Consider the following 14,164-nt stretch of genomic DNA (forward strand, 5'->3'; position numbering starts at 1 on the left):
GCCCTGGGATGTGCTGCCTCAGCAGGCTGGATGTGATTCTGGCTGTTCCTGTGCCCCTGGGAGCTGTTTATTTCTAGCAGTGCTGCTCACACACCAGCAGAGTGTTTGGTCAGGAGCAGATGCTGCAGATGCTGTGAAGTGGCAGAGGGAGCACGGGCAGCTCCTGGTGCTGGCTGTGCTGGAGCTGGTGCTGCATTGCAGATCCCTGGGGCCATCCCTGGCTGCAGATCCCTGGCTGCACATCCCTGGGGCCATCCCTGGCTCTAGATCTCCTGGAGCCAGCCCTGCTGCAGCTCCCTGGGGCCAGCCCTGGCTTCAGATCCCCTGGAGCCATCCCTGACTTTAGATTGTCGCACACATGTTTTCTGAAAAATCCTTTCCTTAGGATTTTTCCTCCTGAGAAGCTGAGAGGCCTCAGGAACAAAATGTAAACAATGGTTATCTGCTGCTGTGGAATGGAATGTAACAAGTAGATCTTTGATTAACCCATGTTGGATGTTTGTAATTAATGGCCAATCACAGTCAGCTGGCTCAGACTCTCTGTCCAATCCGCAAACCTTTGTTATCATTCTTTCTTTTTCTATTCTTAGCCAGCCTTCTGATGAAATCCTTTCTTCTATTCTTTTAGTATAGTTTTAATGTAATATAGATGATAAAATAATAAATCAAGCCTTCTGAAACATGGAGTCAGATCCTCATCTCTTCCCTCATCCAAGAACCCCTGTGAACACTGTCACATTAGATCCCTGGGCCAGCCCTGCTGCAGATCCCCTGGCTCTGGTCCCTCACCACATTGCCTGCTCAGGAGGGTTTTTGGTGGTACCTCCTCAAGGGTTCTGCTCTGTTTGCAGCTGGGGATGTAGAGCTGGAGTTTGCCCTTGGATCAAGGAGATGCTTTAACCCCAGGGTGCTGCTGATGATCTTCTCATGCTTCACTCCTTGCACCCCTGAGCTGGGCAGGGATGAGTCAGGGGTGAGTTCACAGCAGGCCATGCACACACAGTGTGTGCTGTGTAATGGTCTGGGCAGTGGCAGCATCTTCAGCTCTGTGTCCTGCTCCTACCTTGAGTGCAGTTTGGAGAGAGAAACAGTTCTGGGTGCAGTTTGGGGAGAAACCAGTTCTTGGTGCAGTTTGGAGAGAGAAACAGTTCTGGGTGCAGTTTGGAGAGAAACCAGTTCTTGGTGCAGTTTGGATGGAGGAACCAGTTCTTGGTGCAGTTTGGAGAGAAACAGTTCTTGGTGCAGTTTGATGAGAAAAACAATTATTGGTGCAGTTTGGAGAGAGAACCAGTTCTGAGCACAGCCAGGCTGAGGGGACAGCAGTCAGGGCAGGTTTTTGTTCCAGTTAAGAACTTCTTGTTCCCTTTCACATGGGAAGCCCGTCCCTCCTAGGCCAGTTCAGGTTTCTGAGGAGCCCTTGCTGAATGATTGCTGTGGGTTTCCAAACATGCCCTGCATGGCATGAGATCCCTGAGTCATCCCCTCCCTCACAGGAGCCCTGCTTGTGCTTCAGCACCAGAAAATCTGATGCACTCCCAGGTTAATTCATGTTTGCTGCAGTTTCTCTTGGTTTGCTCAGCCTGGCCACCAAACTTCCCAGCACTTTCCTGGGTCTGGTTTCCTGGAGCTGGCACCACATGGTTTGGATCTGACAGGATTTACACACAGAACAGAGCAGCAGTTCCTCCTGGGAGAGCTCTGGGAGCTGTCTGGCCCTGGTGATTTGTTGTTCCTTTTGTTTGTGTATAAGCAGAAGCTCTTAATGAGTTTGAGATTTCCCCTCTGTGAATCCAGGAGCTCTCTGAGCTCCTTCATGGTGAACATCAGTGCAGGAAAATGAATTGATTTTTGGGTTTTATTTTATTTTATTTTATTTTATTTTATTTTATTTTATTTTATTTTATTTTATTTTATTTTATTTTTTTATAGTTTGGGCTGCCATGGCTCCCAGTTTGGGCTGCTCCATGGCTCCCAGTTTGGGCTGCCATGGCTCCCAGTTTATACTGCCATGGCCCCCAGTTTGGGCTGTCATGCCTCCCAGTTTGTGCTTCCATAGTTCCCAGTTTGCGCTGCCACAGCTCCCAGTTTGGGCATCCGTTGCTCCCAGTTTGGGCATCCATGGCTCCCAGTTTGGGCTGCCGTGGCTCCCAGTCTGGGCCGTTGTGGCTCCCAGTTTGAGCTACCATAGCTCCCAGTTTGGGTTGCCACGGCTCCCAGTTAGTGCTGCCAATGCTCCCAGTTTGTGCTTCCATAGTTCCCAGTTTGGGCTGCCACGGCTCCCAGTTTGAGCTACCATAGCTCCCAGTTTGTGCTTCCATAGTTCCCAGTTTGGGCTGTTGTGGCTCCCAGTTTGGGCTGCCATTGCTCCCAGTTTGAGCATCCATGGCTCCCAGTTTGGGCTGCCATTGCTCCCAGTTTGAGCATCCATGGCTCCCAGTTTGGGCTGCCAATGCTCCCAGTTTGGGCTGTTGTGGCTCCCAGTTTGGGCTGCCACAGCTCCCAGTTTGGGCTCCAATGGCTCCCAGTTTGGGCTCCCAGTTTGTGCTGCCACGGCTTCCAGTTTGGGTTGCCATGGCTCCCAGTTTGAGCTACCAGTTTGGGCATCCATGGCGCCCAGTTTGGGCTGCCGTGGCTCCCAGTCTGGGCTGTCATGGCTCCCAGTTTGAGCTACCATAGCTCCCAGTTTGGGCTGCCATGGCTCCCAGTTTAAGCTGCCAATGCTCCCAGTTTGGGCTTCCATAGTTCCCAGTTTGGGCTGCCACAGCTCCCAGTTTGGGCTGCCATGACTCCCAGTTTGGGTTGCCATGACTCCCAGTTTGGGCTCCCAGTTTGGGCATCCATGGCTCCCAGTTTGGGCTGCCATAACTCCCAGTTTGGGCTGCCACAGCTCCCTGTTTGGGCTGCCATAACTCCCAGTTTGGGCTGCCACGGCTCCCAGTTTGGGCTGTTGTGGCTCCCAGTTTGGGCTGCCACAGCTCCCTGTTTGGGCTGCCATAACTCCCAGTTTGGGCTGCCACAGCTCCCAGTTTGGGCTGTCACAGCTCCCAGTTTGGGCTGCCACAGCTCCCAGTTTGGGCTGTCACAGCTCCCAGTTTGGGCTGCCATGGCTCCCAGTTTGGGCTGTTGTGGCTCCCAGTTTGGGCTGCCATGGCTCCCAGTTTGGGCTGTTGTGGCTCCCAGTTTGGGCTCCAATGGCTCCCAGTTTGGGCTGCCATGGCTCCCAGTTTGGGCTGTTGTGGCTCCCAGTTTGGGCTGTTGTGGCTCCCAGTTTGGGCTGCCATGGCTCCCAGTTTGGGCTCCCAGAGCACACAAATCCCAGCCTCCTTTGGTTTTGCTTTCTCATGCCAGCCAGCTCTCTGCCTATCACATGGTATGAGCTATCAGGCATAGTCTGAGGAAGCTGTAAGCAGGGAATCAGATAATTTTTATTTACATTTTTCTCTGAGGGTTCTCAAGATCCTGGGCAAGGTGATTTTTCCAGAAAATATCATGGTGACAGGGTGTAAATATTGATTTTTGGAGCAAAGTCTTGCAGTTGGGCTTTGAGATCACATTGTACCAGTGAGGGTGGTGGGCTCTGTCACCCTGCTGTGCCTCCAATGCTTTTCTTTTTCCTTTGTAGCCCTAGAGATAACCTGGGTGTTCCTTTTGAGCTCCAACATCCCTGTGAGCAATGCAGAACCCTTCAAAATCAAATACGGATCTCTTTTCCAGGCATGTTGTGGTGAATAATAATAAAATACTTTCAAAATAAAATACTGATTTCTTTTCCAGGCATGTTGTGGTGAAGACCTCTCCCAACCACAAGTACATCTTCACTCTGAGAACTCACCCCTCTGTTGTCCCTGGCAGCATTGCCTTCAGCTTGCCCCAGGTATGGCTTTCTATGACTTTCTACTCTGCTACACCATAAGCAAAATCTCTTTTTTAGGATGAGGATTGATGATAAGTTACCTAATTGGAATAAATGTGTGCTGCAAATTTGATTTCTGCCAGCAAAAGTTCAAGGATACTCACACTGCAAGTGAAGTGACTGTGCTTATGTTGCTTTGATATATTTTTAGTGCATGGTGGGATAAAGATACTGGAAAATGTGTAATTTAACCTTTTAAAAAAACACCAGAAAGAAACCATTTGAAAAGGAAAAGTCTAAGCAATATCTTCCATTCCTTGTGAATCTTTAAACCCTTGGCTTTAAAGGCTTTCTTTGCTGTGTTTTTCATTTTTAAGACCTGCTGGAAGTTTTATTGACCACATTCAGTCATTGTTAGTATTTCTAGATGAAAACTGCAATGAAATGCATTAAAAAACACCCAAACAACCCAAACCCCTTTGTCTCCTCTTTCTTAATTAAGTCATCATCAGATGTTAAATGATGGTCAGAATAAATAATGAATATAATTAACTTCTAAATTGAAAAATGAAGCCACTCAGCTCTCACTGAGTGTCATCCCATGAACCTGCAGCAGCTGTGGTCTCTGATTCAGTATTTTCATATCTCCCTGCCACTGTGCTGCAGATTTTTTTCCTCAGCACGTTTTGGCACAAGCCCCCAGATGACATTTTGCCTTTTGATGTGCTGCTGGAACTGGGTCTGTCCCAATGGGTGGCTGGGGGATGTATGACCTTGCATGTTCCCTAGAACCTCTCTGGACAAGGTTTTACCATCTTCATTCACCCTCTTTCAGTTTAAAGCCACTTCCCCTTTTTTTTTTTTGCTACAATCCCTACTAAAAATTCTGTGCCCTTAAAAAGATTCAAGCCCACTTTAAGTATTGAAAGGCCACAGTGAGATCCTCCAGAACCTCCTCCAGGCTGAACAACCCCCATTCCCTCAGCCTGATTCCACAGCAGAGCTGTTTCAGCCCTCTGAGCACTGGGCATTCCTGATACTGGGTTTTAATTTTAAAATTCCCAGTATTTCCCAGAGCCCTGGATAGCTGCAGTCAGTCTGACACCCACTGTGTGTTTTCTGCTCCTGTTCAGGGGTGTCTGTGCTCTGAGGCCTCCAGAACATCTCTTTGTTGTACACTCACTGTTCTTGACCACCTTTATTCTGTGGTAATCTTGATTTTTGACTTGGAGTTCTTGACCACCTTTATTCTGTGGTAATCTTGATTCTTGACTCCTGACACTGAAAGCTGGGACAGATTTTCTATCCTGAGAGCCTAAAACACAAATTGCTGTGCAGTGATGACAAACCTTTAGCAGAAACCAGCCGGGTGAGCATGGGTGGGGGTTGAAGAAGAGGAAAATCCACAGAGAAGAACCTGACAAATCTTCCCCCAGAGGTGCTGGCACTGCCCAGGGAATGGTCCCAGCCCTGAGGCTGCCAGAGCTGCAGGAGATGCCCAGGGTGGGATTTTTGGGGTGTCTGTGCAGGGCAGGAGCTGCACTGGATGATCCTTTGTGGTCCCTTCCCACTCAGGATATTCTGTGATTATTGGAGAGAGTGTAAAGGGAGAAATGTTCACTTTGTAAGCAAAGTCATTATGTTCCTTCTCCCAGACAAAAAGGCAAACACAAATAACCATAAAGCCTTTCAAATTTCAAACACAAAATGTCTTACAGCTTTTCAAATGTGAAGTCCCCAGAGCTGTTTGTAATGACCCCTACATGTACCTGGTGCTTTTATTTGATACCTGAGGGTATCAGCATGGCACAGCCTGTGATGAGGGCTGAGAACACACTGCAGCCAGTCTGTAACACAGCAGCAGCCACTGGGCAAACCACAACTTTGCAGTCATCAAGCCAGAACTGTTGGAATTGTAAAGGTTATAGATTTTTTTTGTGTCACATATAATTCGTGAACCATTTCCCACTTCTGCAGTTCCATGCAGCACAAACCTCTTTAAAGGAATTTCCAAGGGACCTAAAGATTTGAGCAGTTTCATTTTTATTGGTTCCCTTGGTTCAGGTAATATTGTACCTTGGAGCACATTAGAACAAGCTTTTCAAATGCTCATGGGGTGTGTAACAGCCATTCTGGTACCTGTGGATGCTCAGAACTTGGGCTTTGGTAGGAAATGAGCAGAAGGACAAAAAACCCCATCCAGCACCCCAACTTCTGCCTCCAGGATGGTGGGAACACCAGAAACCTGAAGGAGGTTGGACAGAACAACCTTCTGATGTCACAAGAATCATTTGGAGAGATTATTCAATGTTTTTTACTTGTTTCCTGTTAATTTGGGGTATTTGGGATATTCCATTCTGCTTCTTTTTCTGCTGCTGAAGGTTCTCAGGGGGATCCTGCTCCTCTGGGTGAGGAGGCTGCCTAAAAAGCATTATTCAATGTTCTTGCCTTATTTCCTGTTAATTTGGGGGTCTTTGGGATATTCCATTTTGCCCCTTTTATCTGCTGCTGAAGGTTCTCTGGGGATCCTGCTCCTCTGGGTGAGGAGGCTGCCTTTGAGAGGGCAGATGTTCTGCAGGGCAGGTGTTTGTTCTGAGGGCCAGGTGATTGTTCTGAGGGCCAGGTGTTTGTTCTGAGGGCCAGGTGTTTGTTCTGAGGGCCAGGTGATTGTTCTGAGGGCCAGGTGTTCTGCAGGACAGGTTTTTGTTCTGCAGGACAGATATTCTGACCTTTTTCTCTTGTTTTTCAGAGAAAATGGGCCGGCCTTTCCATCGGGCAGGAGATTGATGGTGAGTCAGTCAGAGCAATTGGGATGTGTTCATAAAGCTGAATTCATGTTTTCATGCTGAATTAGGAACTCACAGAGCTCCAGTCCTTCTCCAGGTGATGTGAGGACTTCCTTAGTGAATGAGCTGCTCTCCTCTCTGCAGCTTTTCTGCTTTTAATGTTTTCCAGTCCTGGGCAGAAAAAACTGCTTTGGGAGTTCAGATACCTGCAGGTATCTCAGCCTGGCCCTGTGTGGGATATCAGTGTCCTTCCTGCTCCATACAGTGACCTGCCAGGAGCTTGGTCTCTTCTCCTAGGAGAAAAGGGGCAGGATGGAAGGAAACAGTCTCAGGTTGTGCCAGAGGAGGTGTAGGTTGGATATTAAGGAAAATTTCTTCACAGAATGGGTTGTAAAGGCTTGGAACAGACTGCCCAGGACTATGGTGGGGTCACCATCCCTGGAAATGTTTGAAGAGCTGGTGGATGTGGCACTTGAGGACATTATTTAGTGATGATCATGGTGCTGGGTTGATAGTTGATCCTGGAGGCCTTTCCCAACTTGATGATTCTGTTAATTGTGATTTTTTTTTGGCCTGCTGGTCTTGTTTTAACTGAAGAAGAACCTATAACAGGGGAAAATTAATTTGTCATAAATTAATTTGTTTCTCACCCTTGTTTGGCTGATCATGTGCCAACTCACCTACAGTGCTTTTCAGTTCTCAGATCTTTTGGGGAAAGAAGCACTGATATTCTGTGAGCAGTTTGTGGCTGTCCCTGTCCTGGGCTTTGCTGTAAAACCTCCCAGCTACGTGGGAGCCTGTGTTAACAAAAATAATGCAGTGCTTCTGTGCACAGTGACTAAATGTCATCTGACTCCGTGCTGGGTGGAAGGGATTTGTAAAAACATTCTGCAGGTAGGGAGAATGCTCACAAAGCCAGTGATTTCCCAGGCTCCTGCTTTGTCCTGCTCCCCTGATAATGTGGAAGCTGTGTTTTAAATGTCAGTGTAAATGCAGCCCACAGCTCTGTGGAGCAGTGATGAGTGCTGCTGAGCCCCTGATGATGCAGTAAAGGTTCTACAGGTGAGTGATTTTCCTGGTGGGAAGGCACAGTGCCCTGATGGATGTGTCTGTCCTGATTTCTGTGCACTCCAGCTGCACCAGCTCCTGTGTTCTCAGCAAAGCTCAGCTGGAGCCAGGGCAGGCTGTGCCTTTCTACCCCATGGATGTCCCTGCTGCCTTCCCTCCCCAGGGAGGTTCCTGCTGCGCTCCCTGCTTCTCTCTGGAACATTCCAGGCTCTTGGAGCTGGTGCAGTCTCTGCTGGGTTTGCTGCATCCCCTCAGCACTCAGTCCATGCTGTAAGAGCTCCTGACACCTCATGATGTGACCAAATCCAGGCACTGATATTCCAGAAACCTTTATTTGACCAAGCCATGAGGTTCAGCACGGAAAAGGAAACTGCTCAGGGGTGACCTGTAAGGTGACAGGAGCTCCTGGGGTTTGCTTGCAGGCCCAAAGGGATCACCCTGCTGCTTTTGGAAGAACTCAGTGCAGCAGATCAGGAGTAGTGTTTTCATCTTTATCCCTGTTTGCTGTGGCAGCTCCTCCCAGGGAGGGTGTTTGGGGTGTGTTTTGTGTGTTCTGGTCACACCTCAGCAGGGACAGGCTCTCCTTGTTCCCTTCATGTGAACAATCCTGGGGGATTGTTTTGCCATCAACCTCAGCATCTGCAGGTTTGTTCTGGAGCCATTCTGCTGCCAGGGGCTGGAGAGGAAATCACAGATGGAGTGAAGAGCCTTTCCCACATTCTCCTTCTCCTACTTCATCCTTGCTGCTCTTTGCTCTCCAGATTCAAAGCAAACCTTTCATGTCCCTCAGTCTTCTGGAGAATCTTTCTGCATTGCTGGGCCTGCCTGTTTGTGAGGTGCTGACCATGCTGGGCAGTCCCTGGAGCTGTGGGTTGTGCTGCTCTTTCCTTTCCATCCTCTTCATCCTCTTCATCCTCTTTCCCCCTGAGTGGGCTCTTGTTTCCCTGTGGGATCAGGGTGGCAGTGACATTGCAGTACCTTCCTTGCCCCTTGGCTTTCTGTCCAGGGGATTCTGCAGCACTGAAGGAAACCTGGAAATGTCAGCCCAAGGGCACCTCAGGAGCCTCCTCAATGTCAGGGATGAAGGGCAGTTGATGATGTGCTTTGTTTTTGGCTGACACACTGCATTTCTGCATTTAAATGTGCAGTAATTCACTTTCTGCTGCCTCATCTGGAGAACAGCTCAGCAATCTTGTCACAGAAACCCAGTGATGACCTCTTGTCACAGCTTTTGGGCAAGGCAACCCTTAAAGTTGCTTTTGGGCTTCCTGGAGATGTGTCCAAACCCTTGTGTGGAGATACAGCAGTGTGGGACCATAGCACATCTGGATTTGCTTTCATTGTCCTCGTTCCCCAAAGTCTGTGTAGTGTTTGAGCTGTTTTAAAGATTTATTAAGAGTTTTTAGAGCAATGTAGGCATTTTCAGTGAAAAATGGGACTTTTCAGTGGCAATTTTACTGTATTTTTGACTTTTTAGTTGAACATGGGTTAAGAGAAATAAAGAAAGAATATATTCAGTTTTACCAAGTGAAATTCTCAAGGGAAGAGTGTGTATTGCCAAATTTGTTTAATACACTGGGGAGACCTTAATTATGCTGTTTTTTGGGGTTTTTTTTCAGTTTCCTTATACACTTTTGACAAGACCAAGCAGTGCATTGGCACCATGACCATCGAGATTGACTTTCTGCAGAAGAAGAACATTGACTCCAACCCCTATGACACAGACAAGATGGCTGCAGAGTTCATCCAGCAGTTCAACAGCCAGGCCTTCTCTGTGGGCCAGCAGGTGAGCTGTGCTCTGGGGCTTTGAGGGACCCTCTGAGGGTGCCAAGAGCTCTGCAAAGGCTGGCTGAGGGGCAGGAATTGTTCTTCGTGTGAAGTGATGCCTCAGGTTTGAGCTTTTCTATTTTTCAGGTTCTGTGCTGCTTTAGTGTGTAGGTCTGGGTTCACATTATGGGATGGTGATCTCTGATCACAGAGCAGGGAGACAAAACAATTCCTGCTCCAGGTGGGGACCAAGGACAAATGATCCAAATCTTAGGCCCAAGAGCACAAACACTGTGGGCTGGAGAGAGAAAAACAAGGATGGGGCTGCATGGGCTGGAGCTGGAATTGGACAATTAACCCCAATATGCAAATGGAGCAGAGCTTATAAAAGTGAGAGACCCTGTGACCAGTGGGGCATTTTGTGACCATTTTGGGTTCATCTGGGGTTCATTTTGTGACCATTTTGGGTCATCCTGGGTTCATTTTGTGACCATTTTGGGTTCACCTTTGGTGCAGCCCTGGCTGGGCTCTTGTGCTGCCCAAGGTGGATTTATTGAGGCCTTTTAATAAATCCCTGCTTTATTCTTTAGCTCTGTCCAGTCTCTGTTCTAGCTCAGCCTGCACAAGGCATCAGAAGGAATTTCTTTATGAGCAGTAAAACCTTTGTGACTTTCACTGAGAGCATGGCCAGAGGGGTTTAGAATCTATCCTAAATCTGTGAGGAAAATCCCAGGGTTTGGGAGAGTTTGGGTCTCTCTGTGTTGGATGTGAGTGTGGCAACTCTTGGAATATTTTAGGAAGTCACTTTTGCCTCCTTCTGTATAAGATCAAGACAACCACCAGGTTTAATTCATTCTCAGTGGCACCTCCCAAGTGCAGTGCATTTTATTATTCTGGAATTGTCCCAGGCCAGGCTGGACAGGGCTTGGAGCAGCCTGGTGTGGTGGAAGGTGTCCCTGCTGTGGCAGGGGTGGCACTGGATGGGCTTTAGGATCCTTTTCAGCCTGAACTGTTCTGGGATTCCATGATTTATTGCTGCTCTGGGGACTTGAGCAGAGAAACAGGGATGAAGTATTTTTCTTGGGGAGCTTGGAAAGTTGATGTCCCTGTAATTGAGCCAGAAGGGGTCTGCAGAACATGGGCTTCAGCCCCTGCACGGCTCTCTGTGATAACCTCTGCTTTGCCTTGCTCTCAAAACAGGTCAGGGTTGGTCTCTCAAATAATTTACACCTTGCAGGGTCTGAATCTTAAACCAGTTGAAAATACAAACTCAAGGAAAGGGAGGCAAGGCTGCAGAGGCAGCCTGGTTTTCTGTGGGATGGACCCCACTTGTCATCACATTCATTCTGTCTCTCATTAGCACTGCTCCTGGAGTGTCCCTGTCAAGCTGAAATGGAAAATATCTGAAAGTTTTGAGCTAAATTGTTCTCCATGACTAGCACCAATTATTGAAGTGAGAGGGAAATGTCATCAGATGATCCAGAACACTGAGCTGGGGAGAAGGGGAGGGGGGAATAGATGATTGTCTTGGAAGGAGGATTTTTCTTTGAGTTTCTCCAGCTGACTTTGTGTTCTGCAACTTTAGGTCTGTTACTCTGATATTGGGACAGGGAAAGAACATGGTCAGCACTTCAGACCGAGAGCTTTACAGGGTTTTCCTGTGAATCCAGAACTTTACAGGGAAAAAACTCCAGGGTGGTTAACTCAGTCTTCAGGCCCCTCTCCTTTCAAATCTTACTAATCTTGTCAGAATCCTTTTTAGCTTTTTTTCATGAGATTTGTTTTCCCTTTCCACAGCTGGTGTTCAGCTTTAATGACAAGCTCTTTGGGCTCTTGGTGAAGGACATGGAAGCCATGGACCCCAGCATTCTCAAAGGGGAGTCTGGAACAAGCAAGAAGCAGAAGGTGAGCTCCCAGGAACTCCTGTGCTTTCCTTGGGGACTGCAGAGCTGAAAATCCTATCAGATAATGCCACCAAGGGCAGTTTGGGTGACCTGCCTTTGGAGAAGTCACAAATCTGCCTCATCAGAGAGGACAAAGAGATTTGTCTGCAGTTCAGTGCAGCCTCCACTAAACTGCAGGCTGGGGAGGATACAGGAATTTTGGTCATGGAAACAGCCTCTCTTGAGTTTTTTTTGTCTTCCAGATATGTCCAGTTTTGATTTTTCCTTCTGTAGAAAGGACAGGATTTTATTTCCTCCTTTACTTGCTGAAATAAAATAGCTGAGTTTGAACTAAACCAGGAACTTTTAAAAGTCAGGTTGTTTTACCTGGTGAGCTTCTCCATTCAAGTGGGGTTGGTATTTTTCATTCTTCGAGGAAATGGAGATTTTGCTGCTTTTTCCTGCCTTCTGAGATGTTATTGGAGATACCTGGAGCAGTCTGAAGCTGAGTTCAATGGTAATTAATGTAATTATTTCTTTCCCTTCCCTTTGCAGATCGAGGTTGGTTTGGTTCTTGGAAACAGCCAAGTTGCATTTGAGAAAGCTGAGAACTCCTCTCTCAATCTGATTGGTGAGTTCCTACACCCACAGAGAAATAATGCTTGAGATCTGCTGCTGTTCAGGCCCAGGAGACTTCATTGCCTCCAGGTTGTTGTTTGTCCTCACTCCTAGGCTGAGATTATCAAGGCCAGATGGACCAGTAGATCCAGAGACAGCAACTGTTTGAAATATTTTATTTTATTTTATTTTATTTTATTTTATTTTATTTTATTTTATTTTATTTTATTTTATTTTATTTTATTTTATTTTATTTTATTTTATTTTATTTTATTTTATTTTAGTATTTTGGGGCCACATTTGGGGCTGGCATTTTGTGTCCTGCAGCTGCTTTTTGTGCCACAGTCAGTGCAGGCAGTGGGAGGGTGTGAGGCTGTTGTGTAACCACAACTTGCACCTCAGCAGAGTTTTGGTCTGAGCACTCAGCCTGTGCTGAAACCCTAAATTATTGCATTTAATCAAGGCAGGGAGGAATGATCAATCTGACTTCATGTTCTCAGAAGGCTTCGCTTCTATTCTATTCTATTCTATTCTATTCTATTCTATTCTATTCTATTCTATTCTATTCTATTCTATTCTATTCTATTCTATTCTATTCTATTCCATTCCATTCCGTTCCGTTCCATTCCATTCCATTCCATTCCATTTCATTCTATTCCATTCCATTTCATTCCATTCCATTCCACTAAACTATACTATACTAAAGGCTAATTTATTAAAGAATAATATAATATAATATAATATAATATAATATAATATAATATAATATAATATAATATAATATAATATAATACTAAAGAATACAGAAAGGATACTTACAGAAGGCTAAAAAGATAATAATGAAAACTTGTGACTCTTTCCAGTGTCCCAACACAGCTTGGCACTAATTGGCCATTGAATCAAAACAATGATTCAGTCATTAACAATGAAACAATCATTACTTTATGATTCTATATTATGTCAAAGAATACTAAACTATACTATACTAAAGAATACAGAAAGGATATAGACAGAAGTCTAAAAAGATAATAATGAAAATCTGTGACTCTCTCCAGAGTCCTGACACAGCTTGGCCCTGATTGGCCAAAGAGTGAACACAACTCACAGCAGAATGCAATTTAAAAATCACCTGTGGGTAAACAATCTCCAAACACATTCCACAACCCAGGAGAAACAAAAATTATTGGTGTCATTTTTCTCTGAAGCTTCTCAGCTTCCCAGGAGAAAAATCCTGGGCAAAGGGATTTTTCAGAAATGTGAATGTACCACTAACACAGCTCTGTGGGCTGATTGCTGTAATTAAGCATCCTAATGAGGATAGAGCTGTTAATAGCACCAAATGGAACTTGCAGGGGCAGGGCAGTGAGTTCCCACCTGTGACTGTGGGATCACACCCCATCAGGTTTCACTCTGCTGCCAGGACAGTGTGAAATAACCCTGTTCATAACCCTGAATATATTATATTCACAGGGAATTGTACCTGGTTAATATTCAGAGCCATAAAATGCCCTGGCATCTCCCTCTTGGCACGTGTGGGATTGCTGCTGCTCTGGGAATAGGGTCCCTTCCCCAGGATTCTGTTTCATTGTCCTCAGACAAGACAAAAGAGCTTCTTGTGCCTCAATTTACTTCTGTCAAATTGCTACTTCATTTAATCTCCTCATTGATCCGAGGCAGTGCTGCTTAATGTGCTTTGTTGGTCTCTGGGGAATTGTAAAGTTCTGAATAATTAAATTGTGAGAGAGGAGATGAAAGTGAAGTGAGTGTCACTGAGCTCTGTAAAGGGCCTGCATGATTTCAATAGAGAAGAATTGTAGTAATTTTTTAAAAAAGCCAATTCTGTTTGTTCTGTTTAGCATAAAATTGTGTTATGAAACCACTGGAAGAGCTTTTAATCCAATCTGCAAGAATTTTCCTGTGCTGAGGCGCAGCCAGAAGGGGGGAGTGTAGGCCAAGCTCTGTGGGAGCAGGAGCAGCCCTGGCTGAGGGGTCTGACCTAAGAGCTGGAGTGGGATAATAAACACAGGGGAATTGTGGATTGGTGCTCCCTGGAGGTGCTCTGTGTCCCAAGTGCTGTCCCTGGCATCTGACCCAGAGGTTTGTTTGTTTTGCTGCCCTTGGAATTGAAATATTGATTCCAGATGTGTTTAGACCAGGATTAAAGAGTCTGAGCTGAGCTCACACAGAGC

At 46.3% G+C, this 14,164-nt stretch overlaps 1 protein-coding gene across 2 annotated transcripts in view; it reads left to right on the forward strand.

Moving 5' to 3' along the window:
* NSF (N-ethylmaleimide sensitive factor, vesicle fusing ATPase) overlaps positions 1 to 14,164 on the forward strand; it is a 73,092-nt gene that overhangs the window by 16,598 nt on the left and 42,330 nt on the right. For both annotated transcript variants that reach the window (XM_058820436.1, XM_058820435.1), the window contains exons 3-7: positions 3,775 to 3,874; positions 6,603 to 6,642; positions 9,327 to 9,493; positions 11,272 to 11,379; positions 11,913 to 11,988. In XM_058820436.1, the coding sequence (XP_058676419.1) occupies positions 3,775 to 3,874; positions 6,603 to 6,642; positions 9,327 to 9,493; positions 11,272 to 11,379; positions 11,913 to 11,988 (491 nt within the window). The remainder of the gene's footprint in view (positions 1 to 3,774; positions 3,875 to 6,602; positions 6,643 to 9,326; positions 9,494 to 11,271; positions 11,380 to 11,912; positions 11,989 to 14,164) is intronic.

This window comes from Ammospiza caudacuta, chromosome 27 (assembly GCF_027887145.1).
Source record: "Ammospiza caudacuta isolate bAmmCau1 chromosome 27, bAmmCau1.pri, whole genome shotgun sequence".
In the NCBI taxonomy this organism is placed as follows: Eukaryota; Metazoa; Chordata; class Aves; order Passeriformes; family Passerellidae; genus Ammospiza; species Ammospiza caudacuta.